The sequence below is a fragment of the Notechis scutatus genome, chromosome 5 (genome assembly GCF_049901735.1).
Source record: "Notechis scutatus isolate UNSWTSFEM ecotype Mainland chromosome 5, rNotScu1.2, whole genome shotgun sequence".
Taxonomy (NCBI): domain Eukaryota; kingdom Metazoa; phylum Chordata; class Lepidosauria; order Squamata; family Elapidae; genus Notechis; species Notechis scutatus.
This window is the reverse complement of record NC_142013.1, coordinates 1781082-1793581: the sequence shown is the minus strand read 5'-3', so window position 1 is coordinate 1793581 and position 12500 is coordinate 1781082. Positions and strand designations below refer to the sequence as shown.

The 12500-nt window shown below is 48.0% G+C and overlaps 2 protein-coding genes across 2 annotated transcripts in view; one reads left to right on the top strand and one right to left on the bottom strand.

Annotated features, from left to right (window-relative positions):
• Nucleotides 1-586, bottom strand: part of PGM2L1 (phosphoglucomutase 2 like 1) — a 34397-nt gene extending 33811 nt beyond the window's left edge. Inside the window, 1 exon segment of the mRNA XM_087967513.1 lies at nt 519-586. Coding sequence (XP_087823639.1) covers nt 519-586 — 68 coding nt within the window.
• Nucleotides 587-4753: 4167 nt separating this feature from the next.
• Nucleotides 4754-12500, top strand: part of LOC113429704 (maestro heat-like repeat-containing protein family member 7) — a 48050-nt gene continuing 40303 nt past the window's right edge. The window contains 4 exon segments of the mRNA XM_087967511.1: nt 4754-4983; nt 6285-6430; nt 6515-6645; nt 9107-9229. Of these exon segments, the coding sequence (XP_087823637.1) occupies nt 4754-4983; nt 6285-6430; nt 6515-6645; nt 9107-9229 (630 nt within the window).

Below are 12500 nucleotides of genomic sequence, written 5' to 3'. Positions count from 1 at the left end.
TTTATGCCTCATATCTCCCCTATCCAGTAACTGGACGACTTACAATTTCTTTCTTTCTTTTTCTTTCTTTCTTTTCTTTCTCTGTTTCTTTCTTTTCTTATGTTATTACTACTTATTAAATGTTAATGCCAGCCATCTCCACTACAAGGTCAAGGTTGTTTTTGACTCCTAAGCACTGGACATATCAGACCTCAACAGATACATCAGAAATCAACCTTATTTACACACAATTCAAAAAAGAATTCATTTTTCTTTCATTCATTCCAGGCATCGTTGAGAGAAAAGGCATGCCTGATGTCAAGGATGGGAGTTGTAGATCAAGGCACCTGGAGGGGTGCCGGGTGAAAGCTCCCCTCTCTTCTTCCAGGCCTATCCGATGACTTGAGTGCGCTGGAAGAGCAGCTGGCAAATTCAATTGGCACGAATTTCCCCTACTTATTTTCCAGGCTGGTCTTTGTCTGATCATTGCTTATTTAACAGGGCCGGCAGTGTTTCACCTGCCCACTCAGGTAACACACCGCCAGCCTTCTTGCGGTTGTTCTGTCTTTCCGGCAACTGCCACTTTGTCCTGTTTTTCCAGCGTCATTTTAAACCAAAACTGTGACTGAACGACATCCGGATCTCCTTGCAACCAGAATACAGGATAGAATAACAGAATAACAGAGTTGGGAGGGACCTTGGAGGTCATCTAGTCCAGGGGTCGCCAACCTTTTGGACTTCAGGGACCAACCAAACTCATCCTTTTAAACCCCACGGACCAGAGACCCTGGGAAAATCCCCAAAAAAGTCTGCAGGAAAATCCCCCCACCCCGTTTTCCTACCGATCGATCGTTCTTTATTTGGGATCGCAGGATACCGTCTCCAGCTCCGTTCTCAGGGGAGAGAGAGAGAGAGAGAGAGAGACTTTTAGCTTCATGCAAGGAAAGCAGCAGAAGCCGCAGAGTCTTTCTTTCTCTCCCCCCAAACTCCGCCAGAAATGAGTCTTTGCCGGCGCAGCCTCTTGGAGCAGGAGGCCTTGCAGGGTCCCAAAGACTCATTTCTGGCGGAGTTTGGGGGAGAGAAAGAAAGACTTCTGCTGCTTTCCCTGTGTACAGCGAGAAGCAGAAGAAGGAAGAAGCGGAAAGAAGCAGCCCGGTGGCCAGGCCAGGCGCGTGGGACAAGTGGTGCAAGTTTTTCCCCTCCATCCTTTTCCCCCTCCCCTCACCACCTCGTGTTGTTCGCAATGCAAGCAACGCAAGCCTTGTGTTCCTGCAGGGCCTGTAGTTGGCGCAGCCTTGTGTTCCCGTGAAACCTGGATTAATTGCTTTGGGGGGGACATTTCTCTGCAGACCACCAGAATTTCCTCTTCCCCGGTCCCACTGGTTGCCGACTGTTGTTCTGGTCCAACCTCCTGCTCAAGCAAGAAACCCCACCCAGGTAGCACTTAGGCTGTGGACTTAACCCGAATTCCTCAGCCAGCTGGCGAGGTCTGGGTTGATCTAAAGTCAAGGGACACCCTGCCCTTTCAAACCAATGCTTGTCCAATCTCTTCTTTAAAACTCCAGTTTTGGAGCACCCACAACTTCTGAAAACAAATTGTTCCACTGATTAATTGTTCTCATCTTCAGGAAATTCCTCCTTAATTCCAGGTCGCTTCTCTCCTTGATTAGTTTCCATCCATTGTTCCTTGTCCTGCCTTCAGTGGCTTTGGACAAGAGCTTGACCCACCTTCAAATATTGGCAGACTGCCATCATGTCACCCCTAGTCCTTTTTTTTTTTCATAGAATAACAGAGATGGAAGGGACCTATAAAGGTCTTGTAGTCCAACTCTCTGCTCAAGCCGTTGTCCAATCTCTTCTTAAAAACCTCCAGTGACTGGACAGCTTTTAAAAATATATATTATAGTTAAAGAACATTTAAAAAAAACATTAAATAAAAAATTTTAAAAGAATAAAACTACTAAATGCTATGTCTTATTTGTCTTTCTTTCTTTTCATTGTTGTAAGCAAGCAGTAAAAGGGGAAAAAAATACTCTCCTTTTTCATATCTTGAGGCTGCATTGAAACTCATAAATCTTTTTTTTTTTAATTGAAAAAAGAAAATGAAATGAGCAAGACTGATGTCAGCTACCCCTCCTGGCTTAATCCTGGGAATTATCCTTATCATTAAATCAGAACTTGAGTTTGGCCAACTCCAGTTGGCCATCTGTGAAGGCCATGTTGGGGATCCGACTTGGAGGCCTTGATCCCCATACTCCTTGGCCCTTCCTTTATTACCTGTGTGCTCACCTAGCAACTCTGCCCTGAGGTTTCCAGGGTGACTCACACCTGCCTTCAAAATGTGGTGGGATCAAAAGCACCTGAGCCAGTTGGCTGGACTCAGCTGAAGAAGAGCAGATCTTCTCCTAGCCGAAAAGTAAGCGTTGACCTCCTCACTTCTGTCCGTATTTAGACTATCTTGGTCTTCGTTTGAAGAAGCAGACCTGGCTTGACGAATTTCAGGTTTATTTGAAAAGAAGCATTGGTGGGATTCAAACTTTTTTACTACTGGTTCTGTGGGTGTGGCTTGGCGGGCGGGGCAGGGGAAGGATATACTGCAAAATCCCCCTTCCCTCCCCACCCAAGTAACCTGCTTTCCAGCTCTGTTCTCCTTTTTTAGGGCAACCAAAGAAGACCCAGCCAATCAGCCGTGGGCGTGGCTTGGTGGGCGTGGTGTTCTGTGGGCGTGGCTTGGTGGCGTGGTGGGCGTGGCAGGGGAAGGTTACTGCAAAATCCCCCTTCCCTCCCCACCCCACTGACCTGCTTTCCAGCTCTGTTCTCCTGGGCAGGGCAACCAAAGGAGACCCAGCCGATCATCTGGGACTCAATGGGAGGCAGAGAAGAGATGGGGTTGGCCGGTTCTCTGAACTACTCCAAATTTCCACTACTGGTTCTCCAGAACCGGCTGAATCCCACCTCTGAATGGAAGGGATGGGATTTGGAGTCTGGTGCAGAACTCAGTTGCATTATCAGGGTATAGAATCAACATCGCACAAAGAGCCATAGTGGTGGTGCAGTGGTTGGAATGCAGTACTGCAGGCTACTTCTGCTGGCTGCCGGCTGCCAGAAGTTTGGCAGTTCGAACCTCACTGGCTCAAGGTTTGACTCAGCCTTCCCTCCTTCCGAGGTGGCTCAAATGACGACCCAGATTGTTGGAGGCAAGAGGCTGACTCTGTAAACCGCTTAGAGAGGGGCTGGAAAGCACTATAAAGCGGCATATAAGTCTAAGGGCTATGGCTATTGCTATCAGGTGAAGTATTAATAAAGTATTAACTTTATAATGCCTTGGTAAGACCACACTTGGAATACTGCATCCAATTTTGGTTGTCACCATATAAAAAGAAGTGTTGAGATTCTGGAAAGAGGACAGAGAAAAGAGCCACAAGGATGATTAGGGGACCGGAGGCTAAAATATACAAAGACCGGTTGCTGGAATTAGGTAGTGATAAGAAGGACCAGGAGTGACGTGATATCAGTCTTCCCATATTTGAGGGGCTGCCCCAAAGAAGAGGAAAGGGTCAACTTATTTTCCAAAGCACCAGAAGGCAGGACAAGAAGCAACAGGTGGAAACAATCGAACAGAGAAGCAACCTGCAACTAAGGAGGGATTTCCTCACAGGGATAGATAGATAGATAGGCAGGTGATAGATAAATGGATGGATGGATGGATGGATGGATGGATGGATGGATGGATGGATGGATGATGGATGGAAAGAACTAGAAGTGGCCTAGAAGTAGAGTCCTCGCCTCCCAATCAGGCGGCTGTGAGTTTGATCCCAGGTAACGGCAGATATTTCTCTCAATCTGGGCACAAGAAGTAAATATCAGCAACAAACTGCATTGGCGACAGGAAGGGTATCCGGCCAGTAAATACTCAGTTCCATTCAGTTGCCCCAACTCCACCCCAATGCAAAGGATTATGGGGTCATTAAAAGACACACACACACACACACACACACACACACACACACAAAGAGGACGAATGGATGGATAGATGGATGGACGGACAGACAGATTTAACAATCCAGATTTGTATATGTGTGTGTGTGTGTGTGTGTGTGTACACAAAACACACATACATGCATTCCTTAGTACCCTACCCCATGGAGGGAACTGCCATTTCTTCATCCTTTAGGGCAGGGGTGGGCAAACATTTTGGCTCGGGGCCTCATTGACTTTTAAAATTTGACAGACGGGCCGGGTCAGCACAAGATACGATACATATAAAAACTGCAAAATCTCCGCAAAATCAAGTCACTGCGCCTAATGCACCACCTGGTGTCGAAATGCCTGTCATTACAAGTCAAAATCAAATGAATGCAATCATTCAATCATTCACATCAAACCTTAATTCTGTACCAATCTTGGCGGGCGGATTAAAAAGACCAACGGGCCGGATGTGGCCCGCGGCCGTAGGTTGCCCACCCTGCTTTAGGGTGAAGGGATTTCTGCCCTCACTGTGAGTTGTGGGGGGCATTTGTGCACGAAGGAGGCTCAGCCAATCTCATTGTACACATGTTGTACTCTGACAATAAAGGTAATAATAAAGGAATAATCGTCATCCTCAGCCAGCACCGTCCTTGACCCCCTGGGTTGTGGATGATGGGAGTTGCAACCCAGTCCGATCTGAGAGGCGGAGAGCAGGTTAGAAGAAGCCTGGGTTGAACTCCTGGGACGGATCTCCAGAAGGTCCCTCAATCATCCCCCCCCACCCCGTGTTTGTCTCCGTCGCAGAATGGATCTGTGCGGCTTCCTTGACGACGTCAACGACCTTCCGAAGGGGTTGGTCCCTTTCCAGTGGGAGGATTCGGACCTGTCCCCCAACAGCCTGGAGCTGAGCCAGGAGGATTCGCAAGACGACGTCCCGGGGGGGGACAACGGGGGGCCTCTGCTCCGGTGTCTCAAGCGGATCTACCGGAAAACCAAGAAGGAAAAAACAAGACGGGCGGAAAAATTTGAACTCTGGTAAATGGTGGGGCGGGCGGAAGTGGGAAGGAGGGGGGGGGCAGAGCAAGATTGGGTTGGGGGCCTCGCTGTTCACCCCCCTCCTTCCTGCTGGAATTAGGAATTATAGGTAGTCCTCGTACTGACGGCACACAACCGAGCCCAAGCCTTCCATGGCTAAGCGAAGACAGTCGTTAAATGAGTTTTGCCCCATTCTTACGACCCCTTTCTTGGCACCGTGGTTAAGTGAGTCACACCAGTCGTTAAGCAAATCTGGCTTCCCCATTGACTTTGCTGGTCAGGAGGTCTGCAAAAAAGGAGATCGCGTGCAACCGTCATAAATGTGAGTCAGCGGCCAAGCGGCCTGAATTTTGATCACGTGACCTTGGGATTGCTACGGCAGTGTGAAAAATGGTCACTTTTTTCAGCACTCCCATAACTTTCTCCTCAGAAAGTCTACAGGTAGTCTCTGACTTACAACCATTCATTTAGTGACTGTTCAGTCACTAAATGAAAGGTTGTAAGTCAAGGACTACCTCTAGGCTTTCCGAGGAGACCCCCACACACACAGAATGTCCTGCCTAATAAAATCTTGGATGGAGCCATGACGATTTCCTTTGATTCCACAAACGGTTCCACCATCTTTTCACGGAGTTGATGACATCACGTGTTGTGGCCTGCCAGCGGCTAACGGAGTCGACCGCAGAGCTGGACAGTAGTGAGGAGGTTGGGGAGGAACCTGGGCCAGTCGTGGAAGCTGAGGAAGGCTCAGATGAGGGGGCTCTGTGTCGGAGGTAGAGATGGAGACAGGGCCGTCTGACAGTTATCAGCTGCCTTCGGAGTCGGAGATCAGTGGGGAAGAAGAACAGCTGGAGCCTGTTCCCAGCCTGCACATGGGCAGAGCTGCCAGAAGAAAAGAACAATTACGAACTCAGGGTCGACGTGGGAGTAAAGGCACAGGTGGATGGTGAATGGCCCCTCCCATAGGGATTAAAAGAGGAGTAAAAGGGGAGGGGGCTTTTGGCAGGAAACAATTTGTTCGTTCCAGCTGTGTGAAGATCTGTCTGTGCATCTCAGAGATTCTGTGCTGAGTCCTTCCTTGTCAGCACTGCGTTTGGAAATATTTACTTGCCAGCTCTCCATGCTAGATGAGGTCTGTGCTCTCAAATCACACCCGTGAAAGGCTGTTTACCAGGCCTTTGGCTGAAAGTGAATGCAATAAATTCACCTTCGTTTAATAAAAGGGGTTTTGCCAGGACAAAGAGTTGGCTCGGTGCTTTTTGGGGGAAACCAAGGTCAGAATGTCACGCTTCTAATGACAGGGCTAGCCCAAAGCTTGAAATAACCCTTGTCCCATTTCTTCAGCTGGTTGTGGATCTCAAGAACCTTGGAAAAGATCTCCCAAATCTACAACTCCCACCCCTGAGCTTGTGGAATTTTCCTTCTGGGACCCACTGTGGTTCTCCGGGTGAGGTGGGGGATCTTCCGTCCCGTTGGGGGGAAGGATTTAATTGACTCTTTCTCTCCCCCACCCCCCACTTTCCCATTGTAGGGTTAGTTCCTGACCTCTCAGCCATGGCCACGATTTGGGAAGAAAACGACGACCCTCATTCGGCTCAGGAACCGGAGCTCTTGCTGTCCTCCTGGAGAAGCAGCATGGAGTATTTCAACAGCAAAAAAGAGGTAAAAAAAGAGCAGGGGTTGACCATCTTTTGGATCTCAGGGACCCCCCAAACTCATTATTTTAAATCCTGCAGAGCAGAGACCCTGGGAAAATCCCCCAAAAAAGATCTGCAAGAAAATCCTCCACCCCGTTTTCCTACCGATCGATCGTTCTTTATTTGGGACCGCAGGATACCGTCTCCAGCTCCTTTCTCGGGAAAAGAGAGAGACTTTTGGCTTCATGCAAGGAAAACAGCAGGAGCCGCAGAAGTCTTTCTTTCTCTCCCCAAACTCCACCAGAAATGAGCCTCTTGGAGCAGGAGGCCTTGCAGGGTCCCAAGACTCATTTCTGGTGGAGTTTGGTGGAAAGGAAAGAAAGACTTCTGGCTGCTTTCCTTGCATGCAGCCAAAAGCAGAAGAAGGAAGAAGCGGAAAGAAGCAGCCCGGTGGCCAGGCCAGGCGTGCGGGGTGAGTGGGGCAAGTTCCCCCCTCCTCCCTTTCCCCCCTCCCCTCACTACCTCGTGTTGTTCGCAATGCAAGTGACGCAAGCCTTGTGTTCCCCAGGGCCATGTGGGCAGCGCAGCCTTGTGTTCCCGCGCAGCCTGGATTAATTCCTTTGGGGGAGACATTTCTCTGCAGACCACCAAAATTTTCTCATGGACCACCGGTGATTCCCCAGCCCACTGGTTGGTGACCACTGGTATGGAGGATGCTCACCTTCTTAGAACGTAGGATAGAACATAGAATCACAGAGTTGGAAGGGACCTTGGAGGTCTTCTAGTCCAACCCCCTGTCGAGCAGGAGACCCTATATCATTTCAGACAAATGGATGTCCAGTCTCTTTTTGAAGGCCTTCAGTGAGGGAGTAACCACAACTGGGAATACCAAAAGAAGAGTGCAGAGAAGAGCAACCAGGATGATGAGGGGACTGGAGACTAGAACATACGATGGACGGTTGCAGGAACTGGGCCTGGTTGGTCTAGGGAAGAGAAGGACCAGGGGAGACAGGAGAGCATCTTCCAATATTTGAGGGAGGGGCTGCCACAGAGAGATAAAGGGGGTCAAGCTATTTTCCAAGGCCCCCAAAGGCCAGACCAGGAACAATGGATGGAAACTGAACAAGGAGAGATTCAACCTGGAAATTAGCAGAAATTTCCTGACAGCAAGAACAGTTAACCAGTGGAATGACTTGCCACCAGAAGTTCTTTGTGATCCAACACTGGGAGTTTTTAAGAGGAGACTGGACAGCCATGTGACTGGAATTGTAGAAGGCCTTTGCTTCAGCAAGGGTTGGACTAGATGACCTCCAAGTCCCCTTCCAATTCTGTTATTCTATGTCAGAGGTCACCAGACTTGGCAACTTTAACTTCAACTCCCAGAATTTCTCTTCCAGTAATGTTAGCTCAGCTGAAATCCACAAGTCTTAAAGTAGCCACGTTTGGGGACCCCTGTTCTATGTTATAAGAGAAGGAAGGAAGAAGGAAAGAGGGATAGATGAGAAAGAAAAGGGAAGGGAGGGAAGGAGGGAGGGAGGGTGGGAAGAAGGAAGGAAGGAAGGAAGGAAGGAAGGAAGGAAGGAAGGAAAGGAAAGGAAAGAGAAAGGAAAGGAAAGGAAAGGAAAGGAAAGGAAGGGAAGAAGGAAGGAAGGAAGGAAGGAAGGAAGGAAGGAAGGAAGGAAGGAAGGAAGGAAAGAAAGAAAGGAAGGAAGATTCTATATTCTAAGCAGTGTTTCTCCTTCACTGGACGTTTTCCAGAAGAAATTGGACAACCATTTTGTCCAGAATGGCATAATGTTTCCTGCATGAGCAGAGGGCTGGTCTAGAAGACCTTCAAGGACCCCTCCAAATCTGTTATTCTGTTGTATCATCATCATCTTATCATCTTCATTCCCCACTATTATTCTAGTTCTCCCTGGGCCTGCATTTCCTATTATGAGTTTTCCCTCTCAGGGAGTGTTGAACGGACAGAAAGCTCTCACATAACTAAAAATAATAATAATGTCAGGGTTCCTGCAGTGACCTCCAATTAAATCCTGAGTCTCGAGCCAAACTTCCAAAACTTCAAAATGATTTATTGGGAGTTAACATGTCCGGCACTGCCTGGGTGCAGCCGACTCTGAGACGCATCATTCACTGTTACCCTTGACCCAGGTTTTCCCCCACCCCTCTGAGTGTATCATAATTCATATTCTCCAATGGGACACCTCCATAGCCCAGAGTCATCAGTCATGCTCTCCAGTTAGAATTTTGCCCGGCAGAAACTTCGGTCACCTAGAAACTATCTTTGAAAACATTTATGGAATGCACTTTTGGTTTGCAAGCTGCCGCACTGCTCCCGCCTCCCTTTCTGTGGGCAACTCTAAAAAGAGGAGAGAAATATTTTATGAGTTGACAAATAATTTTCTTCTTTTAACCCATTCTTTTGTCTCTCTCTCTCTCTTTTTTTTCTCCTTCCCACCCTCTCCTCCCAAATCCCCTTCCAGGAGGACGTGATGAAGAAAAGCTTCTTTCGATTCTTATCCGTCCTCAGCAAGACAATCAACTGGACCAACATGACTGAATTCTTTCTCGACAATTTTACCTCAGATATCGTGGCAGCCATCACCGTAGGTCTTTGGTTTCTTTTCACCCTCCTTCCAGAGGTCTCCACAGGGTGTGGTCAAAAAAGTCAAGATGGCGCAGGAAGAGTGACACACATGACAAACAGGAAGAGCTTAGAATTCTTCCCTTGGGCCGCCATCTTGAATTTTTTGATCTTGCCGTATACAATCAGGAGGCTGTGAGTTCGATCCTAGGTAGAAGCGAATATTTGGAGTAGGCTCTCCTGTTCGAGCAGGGGGTTGGACTAGATCAGTGGTTGCCAACCGGTGGACCGGGGACCTCTGGTGGTCCACGAGAAAATTTTGGTGGTCCGCAGAGAAATGTCACCCCCAAAGCAATTAATCCAGGCTGTGCCACCCACATGGCCTACGGGAACACAAGGCTTGCATTGCGAAACCATGAGGTAGTGAGGGGAGGGAACTTGCCCCACTCGCCCCACGTGCCTGGCCTGGCCACCGGGCTGCTTCTTTCCGCTTCTTTCTTCTTCTGCTTTTGGCTGCCTGCAAGGAAAGCAGCCAAAGTCTTTCTTTCTCTCCCCCAAACTCCACCAGAAATGAGTCTTTGGGACCCTGCAAGGCCTCCTGCTCCAAGAGGCTGCGCCAGCAAAGATTCATTTCTGGCAGAGTTTGGGGGAGAGAAAGAAAGACTTCTGCTGCTCCTGCTGCTTTCCTTGCATGAAGCCAAAAGTCTCTCTCTCTCTCTCTCTCTCCCCGAGAACGGAGCTGGAGACGGTATCCTGCAATCCCAAATAAAGAACGATCGATTGGTAGGAAAACGGGGTGGGGGATTTTCCTGGAAACTTTTTTGGGGATTTTCCCAGGGTCTGTGGTCCGCGGGATTTAAAGTTATGACTTTGGTGGACCTTGAGGTCCAAAAGGTTGGCGACCCCTGGACTAGATGACCTCGAAGGTCTCTTCCAACTTTGTTATTCTATGAAATAAGACACCCCTCTTTCCTTCCATCCCTCAATAAGATTCAAGGCCATGTAAATAACTCCATTGTGATATTGCCCAAGAATGAATGCAGGGAGTCCTTGACTTAGGACCACAATTGAGCCCAATATGTTCCATTGCTAAGCGAGGCAGCTGTGACATGAGGTTCCCTCCATTTTGCAGACTTTCTTGACATAGTTTAAGCAAATTGCTGCAAGTGTTAAGCGGAGTGTCATGCAGTCGTTAAGTGAATCTGGCTTCCTCTTTGCTGGTCAGGAGGTTGCAAAAGCAGATCACATGAGCCTGGGACCTAGCAACCATCATAAAAATGAATCCGTTGCCAAGCGTCTGAATTGTGACCACGAGGATGCTGCAATGGCTGTAACAGAGGTGTCAGGATTCCAGCAATCACCCTAATTCAATCATGATTCTCGAGCCAAACTTCAAAAAACTTCCAAGGATTCATTAGAAGCAACGTACTGGCACTGCCCTGTATGAAGCCAACTCTGGCCTACATAATTTACAATCCCCTATGACCCTGTTTCCTCCCCTCCCCCCTGGGTATGTCATAAATCAGATTCTCCAACTGAGCACCTTCACAGACTGGGTGTCATCAATCATGTTCTCCAATTAAATATATCCCTGGGCAAAAGCTCTGGTAGTTTAGTTACAATCTTTTAAAGATAAGAGTTGGAATGTACTTTCACTTACAAACTGCTACACTCTTCCAGATTTCCATCCTCCCCACCCCCCTTTTTTATGACAACTACTAAAACAGGTATAGGAATGTTTTATGAGTTGACAAGAGGTAGTATTCAGCAGGTTCTGACCAGTTCTGGAGAACCAGTAGCAGAAATTTTGAGTAGTTCAGAGAACCGGCCAATCCCACCTCTGACTGTCCCCGCCCACCCCATCTCTTCTCTGCCTCCCATTGAGTCCCAGCTGATCGGCTGGGTCTTCTTTGGTTGCCCTGCCCAGGAGAACGGAGCTGGAAAGCAGGTTAGTATCCTTTCCCTGCCACGTCCACCAAGCCACGCCCACCAAGCCACGCAGTATCCTTTCCCTGCCACGCCCACCAAGCCACGCCCACAGAACACCATGCCCATCAAGCCACGGCCACAGCTGATCGGCTGGGTCTCCTTTGGTTGCCCTGCACAGGAGAACAGAGCTGGAAAGCAGGTTAGTGGAGTGGGGAGGGAAGGGGGATTTTACAGTATCCTTCCCCTGCCCCGCCCACCAAGCCACGCCCACAGAACCCGTAGTAAAAAAAAAATTGAATCCCACCACTGGGTTGTAAGCATGAAAAATGGTCATGTCCCTTTTTTCTCCGTGCTATTCTAACTTCAGTCACTAAATAAGCTGTTGTAAGTTGAGGACGATCTATCTTGCCCCAATTGTATAAAAACAAAATCCAGACATCTGACAAAACGGATGACTGTTCACATTTTTCTCGTCTTTCACAGATTATTTTTAAAAATCTGAAATTTCTAATAGTTGCTTTTCAACCTTGCCAGGAACGGATCCCTGAAATTAAGTTGGCCAGGCAACTCATCCAAGGGGAATTTTTTTCCTTATAGACCCTTTCCGTGATTCAGGGATGTCTGGCTGGGGAATTCTGGGAGTTGAAGTCCATCCATCTTCCAGAGTCCAAGGTTGAGAAACATTGCTCTAGATATTTGCCTTGGTGGACTGGCCAGGATTCAGTGCTGGGTGGGTTGGACCTGTTTCAGTCTAAGCCTTGACCTCACCAAAAATTATCTGCTCAACTTTATATCTTCAACTCTTAGAAGAACCCAAACTAGCAGAACCCTAACTGCTCAACCTTGTAATCTCAACTCTTAAGAGAACCCAACATTATCTGCTCAACCTTGTAATCTCAACTCTTAAGAGAGCCCAACGTTATCTGCTCAACCTTGTAATCTCAACTCTTAAGAGAACCCAACATTATCTGCTCAACCTTGTAATCTCAACTCTTAAGAGAACCCAACATTATCTGCTCAACCTTGTAATCTCAACTCTTAAGAGAACCCAACATTATCTGCTCAACCTTGTAATCTCAACTCTTAAGAGAGACCCAACGCTTATCTGCTCAACCTTGTAATCTCAACTCTTAAGAGAGCCCAACGTTATCTGCTCAACCTTGTAATCTCAACTCTTAAGAGAACCCAACATTATCTTCTGCTCCTTGTAATCTCAACTCTTGAGAACCCAACATTATCTGCTCAACCTTGTAATCTCAACCCTTAGCAGAACCCAAAATTATCTGCTCAGCTTTGTATCTTCCACTCTTAGCAGAACCCAAACGAGCTGAGGTCTTCAACCTTTTGAAGTTCTTGGCGGAGCT